The sequence below is a fragment of the Salmo trutta genome, chromosome 34 (genome assembly GCF_901001165.1).
Source record: "Salmo trutta chromosome 34, fSalTru1.1, whole genome shotgun sequence".
In the NCBI taxonomy this organism is placed as follows: Eukaryota; Metazoa; Chordata; class Actinopteri; order Salmoniformes; family Salmonidae; genus Salmo; species Salmo trutta.
Window position 1 is genome coordinate 26,125,111 of NC_042990.1, and position 16,215 is coordinate 26,141,325.

Here is a 16,215-nt window from a genome sequence, read left to right on the forward strand (position 1 = left end):
CACTACTGAGCCTCATTTTGACTTGTTTTAAGGACATTACATCAAAGTTGGATCAGCCTGTAGTGTGGTTTTCCACTTTAATTTTGAGTGTGACTCCAAATCCAGACCTCCATGGGTTGATAAATTGTATTTCCATTGATTATTTTTGTGTGATTTTGTTGTCAGCACATTCAACTATGTAAAGAAAAAAGTATTTAATAAGATTATTTCATTCATTCAGATCTAGGATGTGTTATTTTAGTGTTCCCTTTATTTTTTTGAGCAGGACCCTGTCTTTCAAAGATAATTCGTAAAAATCCAAATAACTTCACAGATCTTCATTGTAAAGGTTTGAACACTGTTTCCCATGCTTGTTCAATGAACCATAAACAATTAATGAACATGCACCTGTAGAACTGTCGTTAAGACACTAACAGCTTACAGACGGTAGGCAATTAAGGTCGCAGTTATGAAAACTTAGGACACTAAAGAGGCCTTTCTATTGACTCTGAAAACACCAAAAGACAGATGCCCAGGGTCCCTGCTCGTCTGCGTGAACATGCCTTAAGCATGCTGCAAGGAGGCATGAGGACTGCAGATGTGCCAGGGCAATAAATTGCAATGTCCATTCTGTGAGACACCTAAGACAGCGCTACAGGGAGACAGGACGGACAGCTGATCGTCCTCGCAGTGGCAGACCACGTGTAACAACACCTGCACAGGATCGGTACATCCGAACATCACAACTGCGGGACAGGTACAATGCAATAGGCTGAGAGAGGCTGGACTGAGGGCTTGTAGGCCAGTTATAAGGCAGGTCCTCACCAGACATCACCAGCAACAACGTCGCCTATGGGCACAAACCAACCTTCGCTGGACCAGACAGGACTGGCAAAAAGTGCTCTTCACTGACGAGTCGTGGTTTTGTCTCACCAGAGGTGATGGTCGGATTCACATTTATCGTCGAAGGAATGAGCGTTACACCGAGGCCTGTACTCTGGAGCGGGATCGATTTGGAGGTCGAGGGTCCATCATGGTCTGGGGCGGTGTGTCACAGCATCATCGGACTGAGCTGGTTGTCATTGCAGCCAATCTCAAAACTGTGCGTTACATTGAAGACATCCTCTTCCCTCATGTGGTACCCTTCCTGCAGGCTCATCCTGACATGACCCTCCAGCATGACAATGCCACCAGCCATACTACTCGTTCTGTGCGTGATTTCCTGCAAGACAGGAATGTCAGTGTTCTGCCATGGCCAGCGAAGAGCCCGGATCTCAGTCCCATTGAGCACGTCTGGGACCTGTTAGATCAGAGGGTGAGGGCTAGGGCCATTCCCCCCAGAAATGTCCGGGAACTTCCAGGTGCTTGATGGACGAGTGAGGAAACATCTCACAGCAAGAACTGGCAAATCTGGTGCAGTCCATGAGGAGGAGATGCACTGCCGTACTTAATGCAGCTGGTGGCCACACCAGATACTGACTGTTAGTTTTGATTTTGACCCCCCCCTTATTTTCAGTGACACATTATTCCATTTCTGTTAGTCACATGTCTGTGGGAACTTGTTCAGTTTGCTGAAAATAAACGCAGGTAACAGTGAGAGGATGTTTCTTTTTTTGATGAGTTTATATATATATAATCTTCTACTTATCAGTATGAGAAGTCTTTGAAAATGAATGCACTCTTTTTGATTATTGAATTGTAATTTTAATTTACTTCCTTTTTAGAATTGAACCCAACCCTGGGTTCACCAGTAACTGTGCAACAGAGAGGTTTGCGACACACACCGCAGTGCCAGGGGTACATACACACACACACATAACAGCGTAAACACATCACCCGCAGGAAGGACAGGAAGGAAGTAGGGCAGGGCCAAACAGGAAGTGGTGATTGTGACAGGTGTTGATGAGAGGAACATGAGGGAAAGGGTGGGGACAGTCACCTCTTTATCTTGTCCTTTTGAAGAAAGGAAATGAATAGAGCCTGAAAAGAGGACTATAAATAGATAAACATGGTTCTTTTGAAGTGTGTGTCACCGTGTATGTGTGTTTGTTTCCCTGTGTGAATGTGTTTGTGTGTGTAATTGCGCGTGTTTGTCACTGTGTATGTCTGTGTCACTGTGTGTTGTGTGTAATTGTGCTCGGATTAAGACCAACCCAGCTGGAGACAGAATGGCCGCCCCTCAGGGTGCCATCTGCAAGGGGCTACTAACCCATTGCCTATCACAGATGAGAAGCTGTAAATGACGCACACCCATCCCTGTTTCCTTTCTTCAACACGTCAGGCAGTCCAAAGTGATGCCTGCCATGTCTGCAGATGAGAAGTGTAATTGGGAAGCAGGTGGCATGAATCAGCCCTGTGATGTTGCCCTGCTTAGATTAGTGTCTGTGTTGTGTGCCTGTGCCTACCGGTGCTGCCCAGCCCTCATTAGTGAGATGAGGGCAAGAGATTGAAGGCCAGAAAGCTGGAACTGCCAGGTGCCTCCTATTCCCTCTTGGGGACATGTGTGTGAAGGGGCGTTACTCCCATGGCTTATTAATTAAAGGGTAGGTAGCATAAACGTACCCAGATGTAACATATGGATTTGCATTAGTATACACACCAAAAGTCCCAATGCAAAGTTACACCTCACTTTTCTATTTTTGCTGGCCTTCTAGGAAGAGTTCCTCTGTCCAGTGTCTGTTCTTTAGCCCATCTTAATCTTTTATTTTTATTGGCCAGTCTGAGATATGGCTTTTTCTTTGCAACTCTGTCCGGAAGGCCAGCATCTGGGAGTCACCTCTTCACTGTTGATGTTGAGACTGGTGTTTTGCGGGTACTATTTAATGAAGATGCCAGTTGAGGACTTGTGAGGCATCTGTTTCTCAAACAAGACACTCTAATGTACTTGTCCTCTTGCTCAGTTGTGCACTGGGGCCTCCCACTCCTCTTTCTATTCTGGTTAGAGCCAGTTTGCATTGTTCTGTGAATGGAGTAGTACACAGCGTTGTACGAGATCTTCAGTTTCTTGGCAATTTCTCGCATGGAATCGCCTTCATTTCTCAGAACAAGAATAGACTGACGAGTTTCAGAAGAAAGTACTTTGTTTCTGGCCATTTTCAGCCTGTAATCGAACCCACAAATGCTGATGCTCCAGATACTCAACTATTCCAAAGAAGGACAGTTTTATTGCTTCTTTAATGAGAACAACAGTTTTCAGCTGTGCTAACATAATTGCAAAAGGGTTTTCTAATGATCAATTAGCCTTTTAAAATGATAAACTTGGATTAGCTAACACAACGTGCCATTTTAACACAGGAGTGATGGTTGCTGATAATGGGCTTCTGTACACCTATGTAGATATTCCATTAAAAGTCAGCTGTTTCCAGCTACAATAGTAATTTACAACATCAACAATGTCTGCACTGTATTTCTGATCAATTTGATGTTATTTTAATAGACAAAAAAATAGTTTTTATTTTAAAAACAAGGACATTTCTAAGTGATCCCAAACTTTTGAACGGTAGTGTATATGTACGCTGAGTGTACAAAACATTAGGAACACCATCCTAAAATTTAGTTGCACCCCCTTTTGCCCTCAGCACAGACTCAATTTGTCGGGTATGGACTCTACAAGGTGTCGAAATGTTCCACAGGGATGCTGGCCCATGTTGACTCCAGTACTTCCCGCAGTTGTGTCAAGTTGTCTGGATGTCCTTTGGGTGGTGGACCATTCTTGATACGCACGAGAAACTGTTGAGTGTGAAACACCCAGCACCATTGCAGTTCTTGACACACTCAAACCGGTGCGCCTGGCACCTACTACCATTCCCCGTTCAAAGGCACTTACATCTTTTGTCTTACCCATTCACCCTTTGAATGGCACACATACACAATCCATTTCTCAATTGTCTCAAGGCTTAAAAATCTTTCTTTAAAATGTGTCCTCCCCTTCATTTACACTGCTTTGAAGTGGATTTAAGTGACAACATTAAGGGATCATAGCTTTCACCTGGATTCACCTGGTCAGTCTATGTCATGGATGTTTAGTTTTTTAAATGTTTTTTACACTCAGTGTATTTTATACATTATCTAGGTGCAATTCTGTTCCCTTCGATACTGAACAGCAGTAGAGACCTAGTCCTGATTGTCCTGTTGTCTGTTTGTTTGGGATCCGGGCCTATCCTCCTGTTCTTTGATCGGCCCTCCCCTCAGAGAGTACTATATGTGTTTGATGTGGCCGAGCTTTAGGTCTGTGTAGTATAATCTCTCCTCTGCTAGTCCCTGGTGTAATGTAGAGCGGAAGGGTAAATCCACTACAGCCCAGATGAGCCATATCGTAAGAGGATTTCATTTAGTCTTAGAGACTCTCCTTTCTTAGCAGGCCATGAATGCTGGTCATCATTTAGATGCAGTAGATATGTGTGCATGGACATTATAATAATATTTTGGTTTGGATGTTTTGGGGCTAAAGACATCCTCTGGGTCCCCTCTTTCCTGATGATGTTTGGATGTTTTGGGGCTAAAGATATCCTCTGGGTCCCTTCTTTCCTGATGATCAAATCAAATTGTATTTGTCACATGCGCAGAATACAACAGGTGTAGACCATATAGTGAAATGCTTACTTACAAGCCCTTAAACAAAAATGCAGTTTTATGAAAAATAAGTAGAAGTAAAAAAATAAAAGTAACAAATAATTAAACAGCAGCAGTAAAATATCAATAGCGAGGCTATATACAGGGGCTAGCGGTACAGAGTCAATGTGCGGGGGCACCGGTTAGTCAAGGTAATTAAGGTAATATGTACATAATAAACAGAGAGTAGCAGCAGTGTAAAATAGGGGGGGGGAGTGCAAATAGTCTGGGTAGCCCTTGTTGGGTGTTTGTTTGTTTGTGGGTTAAATCCACTTAGTGAGTTCCTCTTTAAATCTAAGAGGACAAAACCCACCGAAGATTAAAGACACTCTCGTGGATAAAGGTCACCCCTCGCTTGCCAGTTGTGTGTGTGTGTGCGCTCATGCTTGCCTCAGCTGCTATTGCACAGTATGTGTCCCTCTTAGGTTGTGTGCAGTCGAGCCCACAGAATGTGTTGTTTCCTCATTTTGTGCCCAGCCCTACAGCCCAACAGTCCTACAGCCCAACACAGTGTGTTTTCACAGTCTTTCATTTCCTGGGGTGGGTGGGTGACACACTTGTTTTGGGCCAGCAATATGGTGATAACTTATCTTAATCTTTAGATGGGTATTTTGTCATGTTAAAACGTCTTTGGGGTAGGGGACAGTATTTTGACGTCCGGATGAAAAGCGTGCCTGTAGTAAACTGCCTGCTACTCAGGCCCAGAATCTAAGATATGCATATTAGTAGTAGATTTGGATATAAAACACTCTGAAGTTTCTAAAACTGTTTGAATGATGTCTGTGAGTATAATAGAACTCATATAGCAGGCAAAAACCTGAGAAAAAATCCAACCAGGAAGTGTGGAAATCTGAGGTTTGTAGTTTTTCAAGTGATTCCCTATCCAATATACAGTGTCTGTGGGGTCATTTTGCACTTCCTAAGGCTTCCACTAGATGTCAACAGTCTTCAGTATGTTGTTTCATGCTTCAACTGTGAATGGGGAGAGAATAAGAGGTCTTGGAATCAGATGACTGAGAAAATGACATGTTGTTTTGAATTTGGCGCTCTGCTATTTCACTGGCTGTTGGCGAGGTGGGACGCTACCGTCCCACATACCCTAGAGAAGTTAAGAGCTTCCTTAAAGTCTTATTATCACAGAGAAAAGATAATAAATTAAACCAAAATTATTTATAGACTGTTAGCCTTAACTCTGTGTGGTCTGGAGAATGAATAGTTCAGTATACATGCCATTTAGCTGACGCTTTTATCCAAAGTAACTTACAGTTCTGCTTGCATACGTTTTACGTATGGGTTGTCTTGGGTATTGAACCCACTATCCTGGCGTTGCAAAGTGCCATGCTCCACCAACTGAGCTACAGAGAACCACCATGCAGTATCATGGTAGTGTCGAATGGGGGTATTGAATGGTAGTGTTAAATGGTAGTGTGTAGCATGATGGCGCCGACAGAGATGGTCGCTTCGCTTCGAGTCCTTAGGCCTTAGGCCGCATCTATGCACTATTTAGTTTTTTTATGTATTATTTCTTACATTGTTAGCCCAGAAAATCGTAAGTGTTATTACATACAGCCGTGAAGAACTATTGGCTATAAGAGCGACATCAACTTACCAACATTACGACCAGGAATACGACTTTCCCGAAGCGAATCCTTTCTTCGGACCACCACCCAGGACATTGGATCTAATCCAAGAGGCCGACCCAAAACAACGTCGAAGAAGAAGTAGACGGAGCGGCCTCCTGGTCAAACTTCGAAGGCGTGCACACCACCCACCATTTCCGAGTATATTACTCGCCAATGTCCAGTCTCTAGACAGCAAGGTGGAAGAAATTAGGGCAAGGGTTGCCTTCCAGAGAGACATCAGGGATTGTAACATACTCTGTTTTTACGGAAACTTGGCTCTCTCAGGATATATTGTTGGAGTCGGTACAGCCACCGGGTTTCTTCATGCGTCGCGCCGACAGAAATAAACATATTTCTGGGAAGAAGGGCGGGGCTGTATGCTCCATGATTAATGACTCATGGTGTAATCATAACAACCTACAGGAACTCAAGTCCTTCTGTTCACCTGATCTAGAATTCGTTACAATCAAATGCCGACCATATTATCTCCCAAGAGTTATTGTCACAGCTGTGTATATACCCCCTCAAGCAGATACCCCAGATGGCCCCCAATAAACTTCACTGGACTCTATGTAAACTGGAAACCATATATCCTGAGGCTGCATTTATTGGAGCTGGGGATTTAACAATGCAAATTTGAGAACAAGGCTACCTAAATTCTATCAGTATATTGATTGCAGCACTTGCGCGGGCAATACACTGGACCACTGCTACTCTAACTTCCGCGAAGCATATAAGACCCTCGCTTCAGCAAATCTGACCACATCTCCGTTTTGCTCATACCGTCCTATAGGCAGAAACTCAAACAGGATGTACCCGTGACTAGAACCATTCAACGTTGGTCCGACCAATCGGAATCCACCCTTCAAGATTGTTTTGATCACGTGGACTGGGAAATGTTCCCGGGCAGCCTCAGAGAATAACAATGATTTATACGCTGACTCTGTGTGAGTTTATAAGGAAGTGCATTGGAGATGTTGTACGAACTGTGACTATTAAAACCTACCCTAACCAGAAACCGTGGATAGATGGTGGCATTCGCGCAAAACTGAAAGCACGAACCACCACATTTTAACTATGGAAAGATGACTGGGAATATGGCCGAATATATTCCCCCGCAAGGCAATCAAAAAAGTAAAATGTCGGTATAGGGACAAATTGGAGTCACAATTCAACGGCTCAGACACAAGACGTATGTGGCAGGGTCTACAGGCAACTACGGACTAGAAAAAGAAAACCAGCCATGTCACGGACACCGACGTCTTTCTTCCAGACAAACAAAACAACTTATTTGCCTGCTTTGAGGATGATACAGTGCCACCGACGCGGCTCACTACCATGGACTGCGGTCCCCCCCCTTCTCCATAACCGACGTGAGTAAGACAATTAAATGTGTTAACCTTCGCAAGGCTGCTGGCCCAGACGTCATCCCTAGCCGCGTCCTCAAAGCTTGCACAGACCAGCTGGCTGGTGTGTTTATGGACATATTCAATCGCTCCCTATCCCAGTCTGCTGTCCCCACATGCTTCAAGATGGCCACCATTGTTCCTGTACCCAAGAAGGCAAAGATAACTGAACAAGATGACTATCGCCCCGGAGCACTCACTTCTGTCATCATGAAGTACTTTGAGAGACTAATCAAGGATCATATCACCTCCACCTTACCTGCCACCCTAGACCCACTTCAGTTTGCATACCGCCCCAACAGGTCCACAGACGATGCAATCGCCATCACACTGCACACTGCCCTATCCCATCTGGACAAGATGAATACCTATGTAAGAATGCTGTTCATTGACTACAGCTCAGCATTCAACATCATAGTACTCTCCAAGCTCATCATTAAGCTTGAGGCACTGGGTCTCGACCCCACCCTGTGCAATTGGGTCCAGGACTTTCTGACGGGCCAACCCCAGGTGGTGAATGTAGGAAACAACATCTCCACTTCGCTGATCCTCAACACTGGGGCCGCACAAGGGTGCGTTCTCAGCCCCCTCCTGTACTCCCTGTTCACCCATGACTGTGTGGCCATGCACACCTCCAACTCAATCATCAAGTTTGCAGACGACACAACAGTAGTGGGCTTGATTACTAACAACGACGAGACAGCCTACAGGGAGGAGGTGAGGGCACTCGGAGTGTGGTGTCAGGAAAACAATCTCTCACTCAACATCAACAAAACAAAGGAGATGATCATGGACTTCAGGAAACAGCAGAGGGAGCAGCCCCCTATCCACATCGATGGGACGCTAGTGGAGAAGGTGGAAAGTTTTAAGTTCCTCGGCCTACACATTACAGACAAACTGAAATGGCCCACCCACACAGACAGTGTGGTGAAGAAGGCGCAACAACTCCTCTTCAACCTCAGGAGGCTGAAGAAATTTGGCTTGTCACCTAAAACCCAATTGAGAGCATCCTGTTGGGCTGTATCACCGCCTGGTACGGCAACTGCACCGCCCTCAACTGCAAGGCTCTCCAGAGCGTGGTGCGGTCTGCACAACGCATCACTGGGGGCAAACTACCTGCCCTCTAGGACACCTATAGCACCCGATGTCACAGAAAGGCCAAAAAGATCATCAAGGACAACAGCCACCCGAGCCCCTGCCTGTTCACCCAGCTACCTTATACACTTGTGTGTATAAGGTAGTTGTGAAATTGTTAGGTTAGACTACTTGTTATATATTACTGCATGGTCGGAACTAGAAGCACAAGCATTTCGCTACACTCACATTAACATCTGCTAACCATGTGTATGTGACAAATAAAACTTGATTTGATTTGAAGGCGAGGTCAGTACAGGTGCATCAAAGCTGGGACCGAGAGACTGAAAAACAGCTTCTATCTCAAGGCCATCAGACTGTTAAACAGCCATCACTAACTCAGAAAGGCTGCTGCCTACATACAGACTCAAATCATTGGCCATAAATGGATCACTAGTCACTTTAAATAATGCCACTTTAATAATGTTTACATACAGTTGAAGTCGGAAGTTTACATTCACTTAGGTTGGAGTCCATTAAAACTCTTTTTTCAACCACTCCACAAATTTCTTGTTAACAAACTATAGTTTTGGCAAGTTAGTTAGGACATCTACTTTGTGCATAACACATTACAAACAGATTATTTCACTTATAATTCACTATCACAATTCCAGTGGGTCAGAAGTTTACATACACAAAGTTGACTGTGCATTTAAACAGTTTGGAAAATTCCAGAAAAGCATGTCCATTGTCCTAATTGACATAATTTGAGTCAATTGGAGGTATACCTGTGGATATATTTCAAGGTCTACCTTCAAACTCAGTGCCTCTTTGCTTGACATCATGGGAAAATCAAAAGAAATCAGCCAAGACCTCAGAGGGTCTGTTTACTGCACTCTCCCACTGTACAATCCTTCTAAGATATTTGAGCTATATACATTTGTTAAATAGTCATCGAGAGTATGGTGATATGGATTCTTCATTGGAAGAATTAATTCTAATCCTTGTTAGAATTAATCAAAAATTTGGGGAGAAAGTAGCCTTTTTCAATTCTCTCAATGGTTGTGGCTCAGCTCTTTCCGATCAGAGAGGCAGCACCCAAACAGCCTACCACGTACCACAGACAGGGCGGGGCAGGATGGGAGTGAGGGTGTTGTGGTAGGGGGAGCCAGGGGTACAGGGCTGTTGTGGTGGGGGTGGATGATGCTATGAGGGAAGCTGGGGCAGGGCAGGGTTTCTCTTTCTTAATATCAAACATAGCAAAGATCCACTGCACTGCCAGAACCTGACATCATCATCAACCCTCTCAACTCCCCTTCTAGACGGAGTGTTCCATCCCAGTTCCCTCCCTGACAACTGACAGCCCTTGCTATTTTCCTACTAAATTCATCTACTTCATCATCCTCCTCCCCCTTCACCACTTCTGTGTCTGCTATGATTGTCAAAACGCTGGGGAATACGATTGGCCCATTTCACCCTCTGTTTTCCCCTAATGAGAACCTTAAAGACTGCGATGCATCAATATTTCACAGCTCCACGGCGACATCTGAATATTTCCTTTTGATTTGGCCTGTTCTAGGTCTTTGTTTATGCCTGCCAGACAGTACAGTCTCAGTACAGTCTCAACACAGTAGGGAAGTCAGTACATTATAATATCACTCAGGCTCATTACAGGCAGAGTGAGGGATGGAGACAGAGTTGGGTAGCGTAAGTAAGCAAATGGATCCCCCCCTCTCTCTTTCTATTCTGTCTCTCTCGGTCTCCCTCCCATGTGGATGAATGCTGACCCACCACAGTCTTTCTTTCCATGTTTCTGCTGGGTGTGTGAGTATTAGACAGTGCTCCCAAGCGATCGCTTAACACTGTCTGCCTCCCTGGGACTATTCCACAGGGTGAAACACTACACTGCAGGCACCGTTTACACAGCTCCACTCCCAAAAGCCTCTCTCTCACTTTCTTCACCTCTGTCTTCCTCTGTTTCCCCGTTCTCTATCCCCCCCTCCCCTTTTTCTCTCCACAGTCAATGGGCTTAGCATAGTTAATATGAAGGGGGAAGTCGGGCAGTGTGCTGTGCTGCAGGGTTATGAATGATCTAATTGTGCAGGTCTATGACAAAGGGTGTGGGTCTGAGGCTGGGCAGGGCTTGCTCATCAGTCTGTCAGACATGGTAATCTGTCTCCCCCAGAGGAGGGCTGGAGTGAGTCCTTCACATATCCACTGCCGCTCTCTAGAAATGATCACTCATCTGCCTACTGAATATTTAGTGCCTTTGTGTATGAGGGAGGATGGGTAGGATTTATATGCTTGTTTCAAGCCCAGGGCTTTTGTTTATGCTGTATCGAACTTTACAAACTTCACAGGCTTTTATCAGCTGATCAGTGCATAGTGTGTGGTTTGTATGTATACTTTTATATAGGTTATACATCTGTAATTGTCTTTGATGTGTATACTTAATGCGTTTTAAGTCATTAACACTATTTTTGCTTTAATAGCGATTTTAAGTCTGTATGCCATGTCTATTGGATATGTTTTGTGTGTAACCATCTCCTTGCTGTATGTTACAGTGAGGGGAAAAAAGTATTTGATCCCCTGCTGATTTTGTACATTTGCCCACTGACAAAGAAATGACTAGTCTATAATTTTAATGGTAGGTTTATTTGAACAGTGAGAGACAGAATAACAACAAAGAAATCCAGAAAAAAGCATGTCAAAAATGTTATAAAATGATTTGCATTTTAATGAGGGAAATAAGTATTTGACTTAGTACTTGGTGGCAAAACCCTTGTTGGCAATCAGAGGTCAGACGTTTCTTGTAGTTGGCCCCCAGGTTTGCGCACATCTCAGGAGGGATTTTGTCCCACTCCTCTTTGCACATCTTCTCCAAGTCATTAAGGTTTCCAGGCTGACGTTTGGCAGCTCGAATCTTCAGCTCCCTCCACAGATTTTCTATGGGATTAAGGTCTGGAGACTGGCTAGGCCACTCCAGGACCTTAATGTGCTTTTTCTTGAGCCACTCCTTTGTTGCCTTGGCCATGTGTTTTGGGTCATTGTCATGCTGGAATACCCATCCACGACCCATTTTCAATGCCCTGGCTGAGGGAAGGAGGTTCTCACCCAAGATTTGACGGTACATGGCCCCGTCCATCGTCCCTTTGATGCGGTGAAGTTGTCCTGTCCCCTTAGCAGAAAAACACCCCCAAAGCATAATGTTTCCACCTCCATGTTTGACGGTGGGGGTGGTGTTCTTGGGGTCATAGGCAGCATTCCTCCTCCTCCAAACACGGTGAGTTGAGTTGATGCCAAAGAGCTCCATTTTGGTCTCATCTGACCACAACACTTTCACCCAGTTGTCCTCTGAATCATTCAGATGTTCATTGGCAAACTTCAGACGGGCATATATATGTGCTTTCTTGAGCAGGGGGACCTTGCGGGCGCTGTGTGTTCCTTCACGGCATGGTGTGTTACCAATTATTTTCTTGGTGACTATGGTCCCAGCTGCCTTGAGATCATTGACAAGATCCTCCTGTCTACAATCTTGTCTCTGACATCCTTGGAGAGCTCTTTGGTCTTGGCCATGGTGGAGAGTTTGGAATCTGATTGATTGATTGCTTCTGTGGGCAGGTGTCTTTTATACAGGTAACAAACTGAGATTAGGAGCACTCCCTTTAAGAGTGTGCTCCTAATCTCAGCTCGTTACCTGTATAAAAGACACCTGGGAGCCAGAAATCTTTCTGATTTGAGAGGGGTTCAAATACTTATTTCCCTCATTAAAATGCAAATCAATTTATAAAATTTTTGACATGCGTTTTTCTGGATTTTTTTGTTGTTATTTTGTCTCACTGTTCAAATAAACCTAAATAAATAGACTGATAATTTCTTTGTCAGTGGGCAAATGTACAAAATCAGCAGGGGATCAAATACTTTTTTCCCTCACTGTAAGTCTTTTAACCCCGTCTGGGCTGTGTAGATTATAGTGTGTAACCATCTCCTTGCTGTATGTTAAGTCTTAACCCCGTCTGGGCTGTGTAGATTATAGTGTGTAACCATCTCCTTGCTGTATGTTAAGTCTTAACCCCGTCTGGGCTGTGTAGATTATAGTGTGTAACCATCTGTGTGCTGTGTCCCCTGCAGGTGGATGAGTTGTATGAGGTGTTCTGTATCCAGCGGAAGCTGAGAGAGGGAGCCAGTAAGATGAAGCAGGCCTTCTCTGCTTCTCCCTCCACCAAGGCCACCAGAGAGAGCATATTAGAGGTCAACCGCAGATACAAGGAGTACACAGAGGTATGGATGGATGGATGGACCCACACATAAATCAGCCTGTTAACCGGCACTATACAATCACCCACTGAGATCGAACACAGCCTGCTGTCAAAGTTCGTCTCCAGTTATTTGTGTTTGAGCTGATCAGTCTCCTTTCCTCCCCAGAATATGAGCACGTTTGAGGTGGAGCTGGAGAACCTGTTGGGGGAATTCCATATCAAAATGAAAGGTAAGACCGAGGCCAGTGGAACTGCTGTTAGGGTAGACCGAAAAACAGACAAGCAATGATTTCACTGCTCAATTATCTCTGTCTCACTCGTTCTTTCTTTCTCCCAAACCCCTTCTCTCTCTCACCCCCTGCCCCCTCTCTTTCTACTCCCCCACCCCCCTCTCGCTCACTGCCTCACTCACTCTCCCACCCACCCCCTCTCTCTCTGCCCCCCTCCTCTCTCTCAGGTCTTGCTGGCTTTGCTCGTCTGTGTTCAGGAGATCAGTATGAGGTGAGATGAATTAATATAAGACTTGACTCTCCCTTTCTCTGTCTTTACCATTCCTAACAGGCCCTCCCTGTATCACAAATAGACAACTATATCTTTCCCAATCTGCAGACTGCCTCAAAAACGGCACTTATAAAACAACCGTTTCTTAACTTATATCCTTCTCCTTGGCCCTACATCTATCTTTAACCTCTATCTTTCTCTCAACCCCCTCTCTTCCTCCTCTATCTCTACCCATCTTTATCCCTCTCTGCCCTCCCTAATTCTCTCTTTGTTTCCCTCCCTCCCTCCCATTCCTCTCTCTTCCTCCCTATTTCTCCCCTCTCCCTTTCTCTCTCTTTTATTTCTCTCCCTCCCTCCCTCTGTCAGATCTTCATGCGGTATGGGCGTCAGCGCTGGAAGCTGAAAGGGAAGATAGAGGTGAACTCCAGACAGAGCTGGGACGGAGAGGAGATGGTCTTCACGCCCCTCATCACAGACCTCATCAACATCAAAGTACAGCACAATCAGTCAATCAATCAACCAACCAACCAACCAACCAATTCATTATATTTATGAAGACATTTTTAAGTCAACATTCTTCAAAGTGCTTTATAGAACCCAGCCTAGAGTACAGTAACCCAGCCTAGAGTACAGTAACCCAGCCTAGAGTACAGTGACCCAGCCTAGAGTACAGTGACCCAGCGTAGAGTACAGTACAGTGACCCAGCCTAGAGTACAGTGACCCAGCCTAGAGTACAGTAACCCAGCCTAGAGTACAGTGACCCAGCCTAGAGTACAGTGACCCAGCCTAGAGTACAGTGACCCAGCGTAGAGTACAGTACAGTGACCTAGCCTAGAGCACAGTGACCCAGCCTAGAGCAGTAGAGTTCAGTCCTGGTCTTGGGGAACCACAGAGTGTGCCGGCTTTTGTTCCAGCCCAGCACTAACCCACCTGAATGACCCTCTAACTTTCTGTCTTGATGGAGCTGAACAGGTCTAGCCACTCACATCTTGGTGGGCAGTGTGACCTTACTTCCTTTCTCTGGTCCAATCAGCTCTAACTTCCTGTCTCTTATCCAATCAGGTTACCGAGCTGAAGGGTTTAGCCACTCACATCCTAGTGGGCAGTGTGATCTGTGAGACCAAGGACCTGTTCACGGCCATGCCTCAGGTGGTAGCTGTCGATGTCAACGACCTGGGAACAATCAAACTCAATCTGGAGGTCACATGGTTGTAAGTGGACTTAATTAATTGTCTCTTTGAGTGATGGACATATTTTTACATTTTGGTTAGTGACAGTTGAATCAGAGGAAGGTCACAGAGGAAGGTCACAGAGGAAGGTCACCGAGGAAGGTCACAGAGGAAGGTCACAGAGGAAGGCCACAGAGGAAGGCCACAGGGGACGGTCACAGGGGAAGGTCACAGAAAGTTATTGGTGTGGTGCAAGGAGCAGATAAACATGAACAACATGGAAACTGCAAATGAAACGGAAACCAAATATATTGTAGGACATAGTATTATAAACTACACAATACATACTACAGTGGTTAGTTATATCAGTGTATGTTGACTACATTAAGTTATACTGTAACGCTGCCCTCTTCTGGAGAACCCTGGTGTCTGCTCCAGTGTTACAGCATTACCATAGTACTGTAGTTCATAGTTCTCTAATGGACTTCCCCTCCTAACTGTCTCTCTGTCCTCCCCCATGCAGTCCGTTCGATGTGGAGGACCTGACCCTGTCTTCAGGCAACGTGAGCAAGGCCACCGCCCTGCAGAGACGGGTGTCTGTCTACAGCCAGGGCACGCCAGAGACACCCACCTTCCAGGACCAGTCCTTCTTTGTGAGTCCCAGTCAGAGCATCCTCTCCTTGGGGTGGGATAGGGGAGAGGAGTGGGTGTATGGCTTATAGCACAGCATCCTGCATACTAGCACCTGCCTGCTTACAACACAGGATCCCTCGTTGCACTAACCCTGGAACCCACTTACCCAGAATTGCTTTAAACTGTGAAACTGTGATTGTCTGTCTATGTATGCAACTTATATATGTCTGTGTATGCTAACAAAGCAATGGTTAAGTCTGACTAACCCTAACCCACCCGCCACACCCTCCTTGCTCCCCATCCTCCCTTTAACCCCCCTCCCTCTCTCACTCCCTGCCTCCCTCCCTCCACCCACCCCTGCTCCCTCCCTCGTACCACCCCTCAACCCTGCACCCATTCCTCCTCCCTCCACCCCCCTGCTACCTGTGAGTGGTAAAGGAGTGGCACCCCCGCCCCTCCCCAACCCAGCATCGCTTCTCCTTCTTCCACGCCCTGAGGAACTCCCTGTTAGAGAAGCTGAGACGCAGTCGCTCCTTTGGCGACCTGGCCTCCCTCCACCCCAGGTCCAAGTCCAGGCTGGAGGTCTATGTGAGTGAGGTCTGCTACGCTAGTACTAGCCCCGTTTACCCCTGCCTGTGTGCCTGCTTATTTGTTTGCATGGAGTGGCTTGTGTCAGCCTGTGTTCACGTCCCGGACTGACACAACAGTAGGAGGAGGGAAAGAGGAGGAGGCTGTGATGCTGTGATGTCACTAGACTATCGGAGCACCTACAGGCTCTCTCTCCTCTCATCTGACTCTGACTCTCTCTCTCTATATCTCTCACTCTCTCTCTCCTCTCTCTCTATATATATATCTCTCGCTCTCTCTCTCTCCCCTCTCTCTCTCTCCTCTCATCTGACTCTGACTCTCTCTCTCTATTTCTCTCGCTCTCTCTCTCTCCCCCTCTCTCTCTATATCTCT

The 16,215-nt window shown here is 45.7% G+C and overlaps 1 protein-coding gene across 6 annotated transcripts in view; it reads left to right on the forward strand.

The window, feature by feature from the left end:
* Nucleotides 1-16,215, forward strand: part of LOC115173921 (rho family-interacting cell polarization regulator 2) — an 83,244-nt gene that overhangs the window by 50,134 nt on the left and 16,895 nt on the right. For 4 of the 6 annotated variants that reach the window (XM_029732429.1, XM_029732430.1, XM_029732431.1 and 1 more), the window contains exons 7-13: nt 12,824-12,973; nt 13,118-13,181; nt 13,409-13,452; nt 13,819-13,944; nt 14,516-14,664; nt 15,146-15,275; nt 15,694-15,843. In XM_029732429.1, the coding sequence (XP_029588289.1) occupies nt 12,824-12,973; nt 13,118-13,181; nt 13,409-13,452; nt 13,819-13,944; nt 14,516-14,664; nt 15,146-15,275; nt 15,694-15,843 (813 nt within the window). The remainder of the gene's footprint in view (nt 1-12,823; nt 12,974-13,117; nt 13,182-13,408; nt 13,453-13,818; nt 13,945-14,515; nt 14,665-15,145; nt 15,276-15,693; nt 15,844-16,215) is intronic. The other 2 variants (XM_029732433.1, XM_029732435.1) reach the window with 1 other exon arrangement.